Here is a 13,121-nt window from a genome sequence, read left to right as displayed (position 1 = left end):
TTTGCGGGTCCCGGCTGTGGTTGATGGTACAGCATTATTGATGAAGATCCTCGGCAGCTCTAACTGTCCCTAAGCTTACCTTAGGGATGATCCTTGACAAAGAGAGCAAGTCTCTCGAAACGCGTTGGAAGCCGGGGAACACTCAAGTCCGCACACCGCCGATTCCGGAAGTCATCACATCCGAACTTCCGGTAATCGCGGTGTTCTCTCGGGGGTCCGGAAGACACACGGCGTGGAGGAAGAATGCAAAGCCAGAAGACCTAGTTACCTAGACAGTTAGAGCTGCCGAGGATCTTCACCAATAATGCTATACCATCAACCACAGCCGGGACCCGCAAAACCTTCTCCCCACAAAAAAGCCCAATAAGGGCTGTAAACATTTTAACACTAACCTTTTTCTTTTTCAGCGTCTAAGCACATTTTTATTTACCATTATTTTTTTATTACATTTATGCCACACAACCTTGACACATAAGCGCTTTTTGTTATTCTAATACCCATCCCCTTATAGCTTAATCCAGGCATGTCCAAACTGTGGCCCTCCAGCTGTTGTGAAACTACAAGGCCCATCATGACTTGCCACCGTTTAAGCATTCCCTTATAGCAAAACTGTGGCAAGGCATGATGGGGCTTGTAGTTTTACAACAGCTGGAGGGCCATGGTTTGGACATGCCTGGCTTAATCCAAAACTCTCAATGCACAGATTTATCCTAGCAATGCATGGCTTAGGTGACTTATTACGGACCTGTCTCTCATTATAGTAACTGACTCGGGGCTGTATTTATAAGGTTGGGAAATCCTTCTTTCAGTTGGCAGTTTACTTTTCCCACGTTCACGCTATTCAAAAAAACAGGAATACCTCAAAGAAATCTCAGATTTCTTCTACAGTTCTCAAAGTTTCAGATAATAGGTCCGATTCAAGGACGTTCGGCCGAGCGGCGTTTATGGGCTCGCTAGGCATCAAACGACCGCTGCTTAGCGCGCCAACCTGAATTGGGACCAAGGTATCAACACATGTCAAAAGGTATATTGTAGACTGGACATCAAGCCATGATATTCGAAGTCACTATTAATAATGTGTTTGTGTCGATCGTTCAAAAGCATTTCTGTCATTTCTTGCACACCCAGAAAGCGTTCTAGGGGGGAAGGAGACAGGGCCGGGCATCGGCTGAAGCTGAGCGCAGCACTGATCTCGGCGCTCAGCTCAGCGGTGCTGGCCGGCAAGAGGGAGCGCAGGCAGTGGCACGCCCGAGGATTTTCCGGGTTTGCCAGACTGGGTACTGGCGCATTGCCCGGAACATTCTGGGGAGTGTCAGCGAAGGGGTTAATGACTCATTCATACAGTATCTGCAGTACATTCCTTTATAGGGCTCATTCGCCCCAGGTTTTCTCGTGTTTTTATAGCATACAGTTAAGAACTGTTTATTGCATGTTTGCTGGATGTAGGGATTTTTATATTTGCTATGTTAACACTTTTTGCCTGTTATAGACAGTGATTTTTAACTAGTGTGTACAGGGTGCCGGACGGGGTCCCGACAGCATTCACCTGACGTCGGGATCCCAACTGTCAAAACACCGACGGCCACCCGCTATTTTCCCTCGTGGGGGTCCATAACCCCCATAGAGGGAGAATAGAATAGGTGGCAAGCGCAGCAAGCCCGCAAGGGGCTTAGTTGCGCTCACCATGCTGTCTGGGTCCGGGCAGTCGGGATCCCGACTTTCGGACCCCTATACCACACCCTCTGTACAGAGGAGGTGTGCTGTAACAGGTGCCAGCAGCCCCTACATGTGGTCTGAATGCTCCGCTTGACAAAACTATAGTAGTGTTCATTCTAGCACCCACCATATTTGAAAACCCATGCAGTTCCTCTTCCCTGCCTGGGGTGTCGCTGTCTGCTGTAGTGCTTCTAGCCATGGCGCGGTGCAAATAAGAAAAGGGCTTTTTCCTGGGTGGTAGAAAATATGGTCATAAAAATACAAGACTCTGGTTTTGCATATCTAAAAGAACATACATTTTCTAAGACCTGCAGTAAAGTCCTGCACATGTCTGTGTTATTTTGTATGACGGCCTATCTGTTTCCTTTGCTTTATTTGCAGGCGCGTTTGATCACATTATTGTCAAAACAAAAGATGGTAAATTCCCATTAAGTCATTTGGGACAAGTTACCCTTAAATCTCCTCGTCTCTTCGTTATCAACATGGCAGGCTTTCCAGAGGTTTGTTTAGTCACTCATTTTGAATCTTACTGCGCCCTTCAATATGATTGACAAATGCCTACAAGTTGTTAGGATGCGTTGCGTATTTAAGTAAGGTGTTTACAAGGGCAAACGCAGGGTTTCCAGGAGGGGGTTTCCACTGCGTACTCCTGAAAAGTGGGCGTGTCCTCTGCAAAAGGGGGCGTGGCTTGTCGGCCATGCTGCAACGCGGTCCCTGTTTGCTGTCACTGTAGGGGTATTCCCAGTGCTCTGAGAGCTGCTGGCATGCCCCCTGTCTTGCTGTTAGTAGATGGGCCTGTCCTACGAAAGTCGGGACCGTTGGGAGGTGAGGTATGATATAGATATATATATATCTACGTGTATGTATGTATGTATGTATATATATACATACATACATATCCTGTCCTACCCTGCCTCTGGCTCATGGTGTAGAGGACATACAGTAGTTTGTACTTTACATTGTATGGTGTATGTGTGACTGTACTGCATTTCCCCTGTATATATTTCTATCACTGTATTCACCTGGGACCAGGTGTTGTGGAGAAGCGGTAATATTTAGTCCCATATAACGCGGGTCACTGTCAGGGCATAGAGCCTTACATGTGGCCGGTTCCTATATTGCTACTGGCATGTCTTGTGAATGGGAATGAACAAGCAGATTGCCCACTACCAGTGGCGTAACTAGATACAAGTGGGCCCCATAGCAAAAGTTTGTAAAGGCCCCTATTTATCACCTAATGCTCAAAAATGTATATAGCACATGATACTTTGACAGGTAAAGTGGGCCCCTGTCAGCTCTGGGCCCCATAGCAGCTGCACCTATGGTAGTTACGCCCTTGCCCACTACTACTATTACTGATGTTCATGTGCAGCGGGACCACCTGATCAGGACATTGTGCATGATGGCCTCTATGCTAACATAGAAACATAGAACCACTTGGCCCCTCTAGTCTGCCCCTTTTTTAAACATGTTCCCTCAAACAATATCTGATCCTTATTGCTTTGTAAGGATATCAGTATGCCTATCCCAAGCATGTTTACATTGTTCTACTGTATTTGCCTCTACCACCTCTGTTGGGAGGCTATTCCACTTATCTACTACTCTTTCTGTTAAGTAATTCTTCCTCACATTTCCTCTGAATCTCCCTCCCTCTAGTTTCAGTGCATGTCCTCGTGTTCTGCTGCTCCTCTTCCTGTGACTAATGTCTCCCACCTGTACCTCCCTCCCTCTAGTGTCAGTGCATGTCCTCGTGTTCTGTTGCTCCTCTTCCTGTGACTAATGTCTCCCACCTGTACCTCTCTCCCCCCAGTGTCAGTGCATGTCCTCGTGTTCTGCTGCTCCTCTTCCTGTGACTAATGTCTCCCACCTGTACCTTCCTCCCTCTAGTGTCAGTGCATGTCCTCGTGTTCTGCTGCTCCTCTTCCTGTGACTAATGTCTCCCACCTGTACCTTCCTCCCTCTAGTGTCAGTGCATGTCCTCGTGTTCTGTTGCTCCTCTTCCTGTGACTAATGTCTCCCACCTGTACCTCTCTCCCCCCAGTGTCAGTGCATGTCCTCGTGTTCTGCTGCTCCTCTTCCTGTGAAGAATGTCTCCCACCTGTACCTACCTCCCTCTAGTGTCAGTGCATGTCCTCGTGTTCTGCTGCTCCTCTTCCTGTGAAGAATGTCTCCCACATGTACCTTCCTCCCTCTAGTGTCAGTGCGTGTCCTCGTGTTCTGCTGCTCCTCTTCCTGTGACTAATGTCTCCCACCTGTACCTCCCTCCCCCTAGTGTCAGTGCATGTCCTTGTGTTCTGTTGCTCCTCTTCCTGTGAAGAATGTCTCCCACCTGCACCTTGTTAAAACCCTTGATATATTTGAAAGTTTCTATCATGTCCCCCATTTCCCATCTCTGCTCTAAACTATACATATTAAGATATTTTAGTCTTTCCTGGTACGTTTTGTGATGTAGGCCATGCACCATTTTAGTTGCCCTTCTTTGTACAGTCTCTAATGTATTTATATCCTTCTGGAGATATGGCCTCCAGAACTGAACACAATACTCTAGATGAGGTCGTACCAATGACCTATACAGCGGCATTATTACTTCTTTGTTTCTACTGCTGATACCTCTCCCTATGCAACCAAGCATCTAACTTGCCTTCTTCATTGTTTTGTTACATTGCCTACCTGCCTTTAAGTCCCCTGAAGTAGTGACACCTAGATCCCTCTCTTCCTCAGTAGTTTCCATTATAGTGCCATTTATACTATATTTAGGCTTTTTTATTTTTGAGACCCAAGTGCATGTTTTTGCATGTTTTTGGAAATAAACTGTAGTTGCCATGCTCGTGACCATTCCTCTAATCTACCTAGATCATCAATCATTTGTTTTACCCCTCCTGGTAAAACAAATGATCAGAATCTTGCAAGGCAAGTGGTCTCTGGCAGAATCCAAATTGTCGATAGAACTGAGGGCAGTCTTCAACACACTTCAGTTGGTACTGTACAGGATCTTCTGCAGGGAAGACCGGTATAGATCCAGTCAGACAACGCCACCACGGTGGCATACATAAACCACCAGGGAGGTACAAAGAGTGTAAAGGCCATGAGGGAAGTATTCAAGATGCTCCAGTGGGCTGAACGTTATGTACCAGCCATCTCAGCTGTGTTCCTTCCGGGATACTAAATTGTGAGGCTGACTTCTTAAGTTGCCAGGACGTACACTCGGGAGAATGGTCTCTTCATCCCGAGGTGGTTCTACTAATAACCGAGAGATGGGGCATGCCAGATGTGAATCTAATGGCATCTCACTTCAACCACAAGGTGCCACTGTTCTGGTCCAGAGCCAGGGACCCACAAGCAGTGTTCACAGATGCTCTATCCATACAGTGGAATTTTCATCTTCCATATTCCTTTCCTCCAGTGTCGCTTCTTCCTTGTGTACTCGGGAAACTGAAACAGGAAGGAGGAAGACCAATCTTGGTGGCTCTAGCGTAGGCCAGGAGACATTGGTTTGCAGGTTTACTTCATCTGTCCGTAGCTCCACTATTTCTGCTACATCTAGACTTGCTCAGGCAAGGTCCTCGCCTAAACCTGGACCTGAATCGGTTAGCTTTGACGGCTTGGCTTTTGAGACCGCCGTTTTAAGGAATAAGGGTTTCTCCGCCAAGGTAGCTAAGACTATGAGTCAGGCTTGCAAGCCGGCTTCAGCATAAATCTACTATAGGGTGTGGCACACCTATTTTTCTTCTGGCCTTCCTGCAGAGCGGCCTTGATTAGGGCTTGCATCTGGCATCCCTTAGAGTACAGGTCTCTGCGCTGCCGGTATGGTTTCAGAGACAAATTGCATCATTGTATGTGTTTTCTTTCAGGGAGTACTCCGTTTCAACCTCTGTATTCTCCTCTGGTTGCGCCCTGGGATCTTTCAGTGGTCCTTGAGGCCCTACCTGAACCTCCGTTCGACCCCTTGTCCTCAGTTGATCTGAAATGGCTTACGGCTAAGGTGGTATTTTTGATGGCCATAGCCTCAGCTAGTAGAGTATCAGATTTGGGGGCTTTATCTTGTCGCTCCCTGTTCCTAGTGTTTCATCAGGATAGGGCTGTCCTGCGGACAAAAACATTGCATCTACCTAAGGTAGACTTGAAATTTCATTTTAATCAGGAAATCGCGGTACCGGCTTTTCGTTCATCAAAATTGACTTCCAAAGAGAAGTCTGTGCAAGGCGGCAACGTGGTCCTCGTTTTATACGTTTCTGAGGTTCTATACCTTTGACACTTTTGCTTCCCAAAATGCTGCGTTCGGTCGCCGGGTTCTTCTGGACCCTCAGGCATCTTCCCGCCTGGGACGGCTTTGTGACATTCCCGATGTTAACCGTGTGGGACCCAGGAACCCCAAATAAGAAAACGGGAGTTATGGTAAAACCTACCTTAGGTTAACTCCCTTTCTTCAAGGTTCCTGTGCCGACAGGATGCCCACCCTGATACGCCTAATGTAAATGGGGCATATGCAACCTTGGTCATCGGCTCCATTCCTCTATGTATGAGTGAATTTATACCGTGCCTATAATCTGTCTTCTGTCCTTTTCTGCTTTCTGCTGGGACTTGTTAACTAAACTGAGTGACCTAGCATGGAGGCGGGGTTATAGGGGAGAGGAGCCAGGCATGATGGGAAGCCTTAAAGCTTTGGAGAATTGGTGGCCGGTCCCCTGGATCCGCCTACAACCCCGATGTTAACACTGTGGGCCCAGGAACCATAAAGGACCTTTTTTAGGATTCTCCCTGTAATGGTGCACAAACATGGTGCGATTCTCAGATGCGTGTGGAACTTTTTAGTTCAAAACTCATCGCTCGTAGTTCAAATTGCACCATGTTTCTTTTGGCTTGCGATGCGTGTTCCTGTGTAGTTCATATCACAAAAAAAGTGTGTGCAATCTTGCAAGGCAAGTGGTCTCTGGCAGAATCCAAATTGTTGATAGAACTGAGGGCATTCTTCAACACACTTCAGTTGGTACTGTACAGGATCTTCTGCAGAGCAGACCGGTATAGATCCAGTCAGACAACGCCACCACGGTGGCATACATAAACCACCAGAGAGGTACAAAGAGCGTAAAGGCCATGAGGGAAGTATTCAAGATGCTCTAGTGGGCTGAACGTTATGTACCAGCCATCTCAGCTGTGTTCCTTCCGGGGATACTAAATTGTGAGGCTGATTTCTAAGTCGCCAGGACGTACACTCGGGAGAATGCTCCCTTCATCCCGAGGTGGTTCTACTAATAACCGAGAGATGGGGCATGCCAGATGTGAATCTAATGGCATCTCACTTCAACCACAAGGTGCCACTGTTCTGGTCCAGAGCCAGGGACCCACAAGCAGTGTTCACAGATGCTCTATCCGTACAGTGGAATTTTCATCTTCCATATTCCTTTCCTCCAGTGTCGCTTCTTCCTTGTGTACTCGGGAAACTGAAACAGGACGGGGGAAGACCAATCTTGGTGGCTCCAGCGTGGGCCAGGAGACATTGGTTTGCAGGTTTACTTCATCTGTCCATAGCTCCACTATTTCTGCTACATCTAGATTTGCTCAGGCAAGGTCCTCGCCTAAACCTGGACCTGAATTTTTAGCTTTGACGGCTAGGCTTTTGAGACCGCTGTTTTAAGGAATAAGGGTTTCTCTGCCAAGGTAGCTAAGACTATGATTCAGGCTCGCAAGCCGGCTTCAGCATAAATCTACTATAGGGTGTGGCACACCTATTTTTCTTCTGGCCTTCCTGCAGAGCAGCCTTGATTAGGGCATGCATCTGGCATCCCTTAGAGTACAGGTCTCTGCGCTGCCGGTATGGTTTCAGAGACAAATTGCATCATTGTATGTGTTTTCTTTCGGGGAGTACTCTGGATTTAACCTCTGTATTCTCCTCCGTTTGCGCCCTGGGATCTTTCAGTGGTCCTTGAGGCCCTACCTGAACCTCCGTTCGAGCCCTTGTCCTCAGTTGATCTGAAATGGCTTACAGCTAAGGTGGTATTTTTGATGGCTATAGCCTCAGCTAGTAGAGTATCAGATTTGGGGGATTTATCTTGTCGCTCCCTGTTCCTAGTGTTCCATCAGGATAGGGCTACATTGCATCTACCTAAGGTAGACTTGAAATTTCATTTTAATCAGGAAATCGCGGTACCGGCTTTTCGTTCATCAAAATTGACTTCCAAAGAGAAGTCTTTGGATGTTGTACGGGCTCATTATATCTATGTGCATCCTACTGAATCTATCAGATGATCAGATTCCTTGCTGGTGCTGTATGGTTTCCACCAAAGAGGGTGGCCTGCTCACAGACTTTGGCTCGTTGGATTAGACTGGTCATTGCTCATGCATATGAGAAGGCTGACCTACCTTTACCTACTTCAATTTCAGCATACTCCACCAGGTCTGTTGGTCCTTCATGGACTGCATGTTGTGGCATTCCCGCTGAACATCTGTGCAAGGCGGCAACGTGGTCCTCGTTTTATACGTTTCTGAGGTTCTATACCTTTGACACTTTCGCTTTCCAAGATGCTGCGTTCGGTCGCCAGGTTCTTCTGAACCCTCAGGCATCTTCCCGCCTGGGACGGCTTTGTGACATTCCCGATGTTAACCGTGTGGGACCCAGGAACCCCAAATAAGAAAACGGGAGTTATGGTAAAACCTACCTTAACTCCCTTTCTTCAAGGTTCCTGTGCCGACAGGATTCCCACCCTGATACGCCTAATGTAAATGGGGCATATGCAACCTTGGTCATCGGCCCCATTCCTCTATGTATGAGTGAATTTATACCGTGCCTATAATCTGTCTTCTGTCCTTTTCTGCTTTCTGCTGGGACTTGTTAACTAAACTGAGTGACCTAGCATAGAGGCGGGGTTATAGGGGAGAGGAGCCAGGCATGATGGGAAGCCTGAAAGCTTTGAAGAATTGGTGCCCGGTCCCCTGGATCCGCCTACAACCCCGATGTTAACACTGTGGGCCCAGGAACCATGAAGGACCTTTTTTAGGATTCTCCCTGTAATGGTGCACAAACATGGTGCGATTCTCAGATGCGTTTGGAACTTTTTAGTTCAAAACTCATCGCTCGTAGTTCAAATTGCACCATGTTTCTTTTGGCTTGCGATGCGTGTTCCTGTGTAGTTCATATCGCAAAAAAAGTGGTGCAGGCCGTACTTTTTGTAGTAGATCTAGTTCAAATCGCATGCTGTTGTAGCATATCACATGCGATTTGAACTGGATGCGATGCAATTAAGTGTAAAACGCATCTAGCACAAAACATACCGTGTGTGGCCACCTTAAGACCAGTGTAAGATCCGTGCTTCTCCGGAACAGGAAACCGTTCAGCACTTTTAAAGAAATCTTGGAATCTATCATTTCCGAAGATACACTCTTCAGTTGATGGCTGTGCGCTCTTGTTTTCATATTTTGATAACATGGAAATTTTAAAGATTAAATTGATCTTCATACAAACGATCATTTTCTTTTTGCCCATTTCTGTAATAATATTTTGGTGTTTGTTTCTTAGAGTGCAGATGCCGTTGTTAATGCTTTAAGGCAGAGTCAGATGAACCTGAACCCAGAGCTAGATGGCACCGTAATCCACGTACCCGTCCCCCCGTGAGTAATCACAGTCAACTTTTTGAATTTATTTATGCAATTTTTAACTGTTTCAACTGCATTCAATATGTTTATATAATGTATACATTGTATTCTACTGTGTCACATTATACTTTGTCTACGAAGTGGCTGCGTTCTGTTATTCTGTAAGTCAGGAGTGGGGAACCTTATTTGTGCCAAGGGCCGTTTGTATGGGGGAAAAAATCCTGCGGGGGCCATATGTAAAAATCTATTCTACAAATTTTCCTGCTGCAGCCGCCCTGCTGCAGCCGCCCCACGCTATGGGTGGGTGTGATACAGCTCCACTGTGACTTATCAGAAGGTTGAGAATTTTGGGGTGACAAATGTGCTTGAGCTTCCCGGTTACGAGTAGACATGTATCTCGTGTTACTTCTTTTAAGGGTAACTCGAGAACACAGAGAAAATTTGATAAAGGTCGCAAAACAGCTTACAAACAAGGCAAAGGATTCACTACGAAAGATCCGATCTGCGGCTGTTACGGAGGTCAAAAAATTCAAGGACACCGTTTCGGAGGACACAAGAAAACTGTTAGAAAAACAGGTAATGGAACAACAATGTGTGCAGCGGTTGTGATTTATTTTGAGGTGAGATTCTAAATATTACTAGTTGTTTTTCCTTACTAACTGGTAGTATCTGTAATTAGTGTTCCCGCTAGGCTGTTTTAGCGGGGCACTGCGCCCTGCCCGATTTTTAAAGGGCAAAATGCGCCCTGCCCCTCTCGCAGCACCCCGCTAAAACGGCCTCACTGGGAAGCCCAGCGTCGCCGTAGACGGCAATGCCTGGTGTTTCCCCGGCAGCATAGTGACTTTGGAGGGGCCAGGCCCGCCCCCTTTGGTGACGGCAGTGGCCGGGCCCGCCAACTTTCATGATGGCCGCGGTCCGGGCACGCCCCTCTAGTGACGTTGGAGGCACGGGACCGCCCCCAGCTGTGACGTCGGCGGGCCCGGGCCGCCCCCCGGCGCCCTGCCCGAAGCCAAACCTAGAGTGAACACTAGTAATTGTCAGTTACACCCCTATCAGACAGAACAGCAAATTGCCGGGTGAAGCCGTTCTACTCGGTGCTTTGTGTCGTGTGAAAGGGTCATCCCGGGTCTTAAATCCATCCAGGGTCGTCGACAAGGGATTTGTGACATGGGTATATCCTTTCACACTACACAAATTACCTGTGTAATTCAGCAAATTTCTTGATGGCCAGTTTTTAACCCAGTAATTTGCTGATATGTGTGAAAGGGGGTCAGACACAAAAGGCCGAGTAATTGCCAGGTCCCATGTCTGACGGGAATTAATGACTCTGGATTTTTATTTTTTGAGTATCACAGATAAAGATATCTCTGCAAGACTGTATGCCTTGCGGTTAGCCACAATCACTCTCACCAAGAGCCAACTTGTGACTAATAGAACTGCTATCTATCTATCTATCTATCTATTTATCTATCTATCTATTTTAAGTTAAAGAGATGGAGAATGCAGTACAGATGGATCGCCCTTCATCCTAGCAGGAGCTGGCGCCAGGAAGGGGATGCGCGCGCACGTCCCCTTACTACGGAGCCCCCCCCCAACCCTGTCCGTCTCCCTAAAGCAGACACAGGCAGGGTTCGTGTCCCCCGCTGCCAGGAAACTGGGACGAGATGGAGGGCCGGCTCACCAGCAGGGGGGCGATCTGGCGAGCCCCAAATCTGGCTGGGAGGCGCTTCATCTGTATGTCATACATATCCTCGGAATTTAGTGTAATGCATTTTGGGGGCAAGTTACCATTATACGGGTATGGATCATTGGACAGACAGCAACTAGGTCGACACCACTAGGTCAACATGACTGAAGGTCGACATGCAGCAAGGTCAACATGGGTTAGGTTGACATGCATTAGGGCGACATGGGGGAAGGTCGAGAGTCAAAAGGGGTTTTTCACTTTTTTTTTGTCCCGAATGTTGACACAGTCGACATGGAGAATAGAATGTAGCGCTGCGCTCGCCATGCTTCGGGCACTATTTTATTCTCCCACCGCGCCCTGGTGGATGCTAGGGTATGAAGTACCGCCTGTCGGCACATGCCGGCTCAAAAAAAAAAAAAGAGAAAAACCCCATGTCGACCTAATGCGTGTGTTGACCTTCATGCATGTCGACCTAGTGGTGTTGTCTTAATTCTTGTCAACCCAATGCTTGAAGACCTATTATGCACAGACCACCTAGGAGGAAAACTGACTGTTCTAGACTAGGCATCCCAACAATGGCAGCCTTGGGGAGGGCTCTAGAACTTTTAAACATAGGGTTGACCGTCTTCGGATGGATTTATCTATGGTATTTATGTAAATTGGTGGGACAATCCCATTGTGACTGGTGTCGAATTTGGGAGGGGTAGCTACCACAACTTTTTTTTTTAATTATTCTTTAGAGGCTTTCCTATCCATAATCAATGGTGTAATGTTTATGCATTAACGTGTCCGTTACAGATCCAGCAGATGACAGACGACACAGCAGCCGCATTGGATAAGCAGTTGGCATCAAAGACCAAGGAACTTTTGGAATAAGGCCCATCGGATGGATCTGCAGCCTACGTGATCTCTGATGAGCAGTGGTTGGATTTATTGCCAAATGAACAGGAAGATTTCCTCTACATCTTAGAAGCAAACCAGTCATTTATCATCCATTCTGCAAGTGAAATGAATGATACTCGGTTGTCTTGAAGGTGTAGACCATAGTGAGTTGTGGATGCTTTTGCCGAATTTATGACAACAAAACATGTTATATTGGGAACCTAAATATGGAAGTGCAGCACTTGGATGGAGTCAAAATCATGAGATTGCTAAATTGAGGTCATTGATATTGATTGATTTGTGGAGTGTTGCGAGCGTCTCGGGAAAAGCTCCGGTGCAGTTTGTACAAACTATGTATCCGAGTGATTTTACCACTGCTACATGTAATGGCACAGATTGGGCATGGTATGACGAGGTGCCCAGATCAGAAGGGCATGGAGCAGTTGGTCACCAGCAAGTTGTTAGACAGTCATTAGGTCGACATGTGTCTGGGTCAACATGCAAGAAGGTTGACATGGGTTAAGTTGACATGGGTTAGGTCGACAGTCAAAAGATCGACATGGGGTTTTTCACCCTTTTTTAACCCCAGTGTCGACACCGTCGACATGGACACAGGTTAAAGTGCACCGCATTCCCCTCGCTGTGCTCGCCATGTTTTCGGCACACTATTTTATTCTCCCACCATGCCCTAGTGGGTGGTAGGGCATGAAATACCGCCTGTCGGCTCAAAAAACTGTGAAAAACCCCACGTCGACCTTCTTACATGTCGACCTAGCCACATGTCAACCTAAATGCATGTCAACCTAATGGTGTCGACCTAATGACTGTCTTAACAACTTGCTGGTGACCCAATGACCGTATCTCGATCAGAAGCCTAAATGTGCATTGACATCGTAGAGTATTCACTGTACTTTTATCATGACAGTAATATAAAAGTACTTCTTACTATGAGAATTACTGCACTTTCTTTTGAGTATAGTACTATATCGAATGCTGCATTTTTCAACTAGTTTTTTGTTTGTTTTCTACTGTCTTTTGTTTGTTTTGCCACTTATAACGATTTAATGCTCTATATGCTGAATTATATACTAAATCAATTTTATTCTATATTTATAGATTGAAAAAAGGCAAGTGAAATACTAATGTAATTAGTGTTCATTCTAGCACCCGCTATATTTGAAAACCCATGCAGTTCCTCTTCCCTGCCTGGGGTGTCGCTGTCTGCTGTAGTGCTTCTTGCACAGTG

General features: G+C 46.7%; 1 protein-coding gene across 2 annotated transcripts in view; it reads left to right on the top strand.

Moving 5' to 3' along the window:
* The window catches only part of MRRF (mitochondrial ribosome recycling factor), a 20,400-nt gene extending 7,279 nt beyond the window's left edge, over nt 1-13,121 (top strand). For both annotated transcript variants that reach the window (XM_083161046.1, XM_083161047.1), the window contains exons 4-7: nt 2,098-2,216; nt 9,230-9,321; nt 9,723-9,882; nt 11,792-13,121. In XM_083161046.1, the coding sequence (XP_083017172.1) occupies nt 2,098-2,216; nt 9,230-9,321; nt 9,723-9,882; nt 11,792-11,869 (449 nt within the window). In that variant the 3' untranslated portion in view covers nt 11,870-13,121. The remainder of the gene's footprint in view (nt 1-2,097; nt 2,217-9,229; nt 9,322-9,722; nt 9,883-11,791) is intronic.

This window comes from Crinia signifera, chromosome 9 (assembly GCF_055691185.1).
Source record: "Crinia signifera chromosome 9, ASM5569118v1, whole genome shotgun sequence".
Taxonomy (NCBI): domain Eukaryota; kingdom Metazoa; phylum Chordata; class Amphibia; order Anura; family Myobatrachidae; genus Crinia; species Crinia signifera.
This window is presented reverse-complemented; position numbering and strand designations above follow the sequence as displayed.